This window comes from Ziziphus jujuba, chromosome 12, assembly GCF_031755915.1.
Source record: "Ziziphus jujuba cultivar Dongzao chromosome 12, ASM3175591v1".
NCBI classification, from domain to species: Eukaryota; Viridiplantae; Streptophyta; class Magnoliopsida; order Rosales; family Rhamnaceae; genus Ziziphus; species Ziziphus jujuba.
Genome location: NC_083390.1, coordinates 11,776,332 through 11,779,700, shown reverse-complemented (window position 1 = coordinate 11,779,700; position 3,369 = coordinate 11,776,332). Strand labels below are relative to the sequence as shown.

General features: G+C 37.6%; 1 protein-coding gene across 3 annotated transcripts; it reads left to right on the top strand.

The window, feature by feature from the left end:
- Positions 1 to 220: 220 nt before the first annotated feature.
- On the top strand, positions 221 to 2,920 carry LOC112493239 (transcription factor TCP15). Of its 3 annotated transcripts, XR_007237803.2 has the most exons (3): positions 222 to 1,711; positions 2,473 to 2,594; positions 2,777 to 2,920. XR_007237803.2 is itself a non-coding variant. In XM_048463222.2 (2 exons), exon 1 carries the CDS (start codon positions 490 to 492, stop codon positions 1,678 to 1,680), a length of 1,191 nt encoding a protein of 396 aa, XP_048319179.2. In that variant the 5' UTR covers positions 221 to 489; the 3' UTR covers positions 1,681 to 1,711; positions 2,443 to 2,727. The 3 variants fall into 3 exon arrangements, 2 of the variants coding, with proteins under 2 accessions (XP_048319179.2, XP_048319177.2); XM_048463222.2 differs by lacking the exon at positions 2,777 to 2,920 and having other exon boundaries at positions 221 to 1,711; positions 2,443 to 2,727; XM_048463220.2 differs by lacking the exon at positions 2,777 to 2,920 and having other exon boundaries at positions 221 to 1,711; positions 2,428 to 2,727.
- Positions 2,921 to 3,369: the final 449 nt, after the last annotated feature.

The following is a 3,369-nucleotide window of genomic DNA, read 5'->3' as shown; positions in this document are numbered from 1 at the left end:
AACATTTTTTTTTTTTTCTGAAAAAAAAAATTCATAATAATTATTACTATTTTTTATAAAATTAAATAAACAAAAAGAAAAAAAAAAAGACCAGAGAATACTTAATTACAAACAAATCCTTATAAAAGCAATGTTTTCTTTTTCAAAACCAAAAAAAGAAAAAAAAATTTTTTTCTTGCTTTTTCTAATTTTGCTAGCCCACCCATATAATTCCCACTCATTATTTTTGTTGCTTAAAGCTTGCCCTCTTCTCTTATCCTCTCTCTCTCTCTCTTTCTTTCTTTTCTTTTTCACAAAAGAGAAAACAACTCAGCTGCCAGCTCCCATCTGAAAGGAATTTCATGCTCCACAAAAGAGAGAAAGAAAAGAGAAAGAAGACCCACTAGGCCACCACTGAGTGATAGAATTTAGGGTCAGCTACAGATCATGTACTAGGAGAAAAAATAAAAAATAAAAAATAATAATAAAGGAAAAAAAAAATAGTCCCATATGATCATGGAAGCTGAAAATGGGATCCGCAGGCCTAATTTTCCACTACAATTGTTAGAGAAAAGGGAAGAAGAAGCGTGCTCAAGCTCTGGCTACACTTCCTTAGTCGTAACCGGAACCACCGGCGGTGTCGGCGGCGAAACGAGCTCAAACCAAATCCGACAGTGTTCAGGTGTTCAAGCTCCAGAGCCATCAAAAAAGCCACCTCCAAAAAGGACCTCTACCAAAGATAGACACACTAAGGTCGACGGCCGAGGACGTCGGATCCGTATGCCCGCTACTTGTGCCGCTAGGGTTTTTCAGTTGACTAGAGAATTGGGTCACAAATCAGACGGTGAAACCATTGAGTGGTTGCTACAACAGGCCGAGCCCGCGGTGATCGCCGCCACCGGGACCGGTACCATACCCGCTAACTTCACGTCGCTTAATATCTCCCTCCGGAGTTCAGGCTCTAGTATGTCTGCACCTTCACACCTGAGGAGCTCTTATTTTAGCCCCAGCCACTTCGCGGCCTCGCAGTTCAGGTCGCGAACAGATTGGGAGAGGACTATGATGGATGAGTCTCAAAGAAGGGTTTTATTTCCTGGTTTTGGATTGTCCTCGTCTTCGGAGAATTCGTCTTCGTCTTCGTCGATGTTATTGAATTTCAATTCCGGTAATGTGAATGCCATGTTGCAAGCTAAGCAAGAGCTGCGTGAGGCTGCAGGGCTAGATGTTTCGGAAACTGAGGTAAGTATAGGAAGAAAGCGGAGGCCGGAGCAGGATTTGTCGTCGCAAAATCCGTCGGGGAATTACTTGTTGCAGTCTAGTACAGGTTCGATTCCGGCGAGTCATAGTCCTACTCCGGCGACGTTTTGGATGGTTACCAATCCTAGTAACCAAGGGATGGGTGGTGCTCACGACCCCATGTGGGCATTTCCTAATATTGGTAATTCTAATTTGTATAGAGGGTCTATGTCAAATGGGCTACATTTTATGAATTTTCCACCTCCAATGGCCTTATTGCCGGGTCAACAATTGGGTTCGGGAATCGGCGGCGGCAGCGGCGGCGGCGCCGACAGCCACTTGGGTGTTCTTGCCGCTTTGAATGCGTATAGGCCAATTCTGAGTGGTGGTGAGGCCGAATCTCCGGCCAGGGGACAGCATCTTCATCCCGGAGGAGACGATGGACATGAGACAAGCACCAGCTAATGAATCATCCTTCCTAGATCAAATAACAAGTGTATGGCTTGATGCGATTTTTTTTTTTTTTTTTTTTTTTGTTTGGGGTTAAATTTCACTACTATCTAGTTACTATATGTTGATTTTGCAACGAATACGCAAGTTTGGTTGCTTTCAATTTGAGTTTGGTGTTCCATTTTTAGTGTGATTAATTATAGTACTGAAAGCTTTTAGGGTTTGAGGAAAATATTAACATAAATATTTGATCTAATATCAGTGTTTGGCTGGTTTTCTTTGAAGCCTTTATTGTTATTATTTTTGTGTGTGACTAACAATGACCCAGTGTACAGTTTAGTTTTCTTTAATTGTACATATTTATGAAATAACCCTTAAAATATCTTTAGCTTCAAGAAAGAGACTAATTAATTTCATGCATGCAAATTCATCATTCTTAAATCTCATTTTATTTGTTCAGTTGCACATTAGGTCTAGCAAACTCATAAAACCCCAATCTGTCATATCTGTTAGTGATTCGTAAACATTAATTAATTTATATATATAGTTTCCTCAACAAAACTGTTTGGTTCTGAGGAATATATTCACTGTTGTTACTGCAATAAGCCTCGAAAGAAAATTTCCTCAATCAAATTGGGCACATTTTATATATTTTCCACGCATGTCACATTGTATATGATCTACTAGTGCTCTATTTGTCATTTAGATATTCCCACTAGATATATATTTGTCATTCAGACAGTTTCCTCAACGTTTAGATAGTTTCCTCAACACTAGGATGGAGGAGCCCACATATACGTGTTACAGCTTTTCAGGTGGCACTCATCATGATCAGGATTCAGGATTCTGAAGCACCAGCGCTGGCATTGCCTAAAACCAGTGGACAGTCGCTGACTACATTCTTCCTCTTTTTTCTTCATATATATAAGGTGACTGCCTTGGTACCACAGAAATTGATGGTAGATAGGTGTTAAATGGTTTCTGCAAAATTTGCCATCTTTCAAATTCATCTGGATCGTTCATTAGTTCCTTTTTTTTTTTTTTTTTTTTGGGTACTGATATTTTTTAATGTATGAGTTTTTATTGTCCAGCCTGTGTTTTCTCTTGACAGGATATATGAAAGGTGTGGGTGGTTTGCTGGGTCGATCATTAAAGATCATGTGATATTGGCTTTGCTTTTGTTATATATATATATATATATTTATTTATATATCTATATGTATATATATTTATATATCCATGTATAGATGTTAATGATTAGTTATTCTTCATAAATATTGATTATTATTATAAATTTCTGGAAGGTTTTTGCAGGTTGCAACAGTACAATAAATTGCCTCTTTAATGGATGTCATATTGAATATATATCTATGTACACACACAGTGTTGCTTGGTGATAGAGTTCTCTCTCTCAATCTATCCTCTAATTTTATTATTTCTATTTGTTGGGGTCCATGCCTATATTGTGGTGGATGTAGGTGTAAAATCACATCTAAATGTTCGATAATTACGTATACTTGGGTACTAACATCCACTACACTTTAATATGGACATCAGTATGTCCAACATGGTAAAACGATATATATGTTTATAAGCAATTGCAGATAATCTTTTTTTTTTTCTTTTATTTTATTTTTATGATTACCTACAGTATGTTATCATATTTATCTTCTAATATTTAGGTCCTAGACTAATATATATATA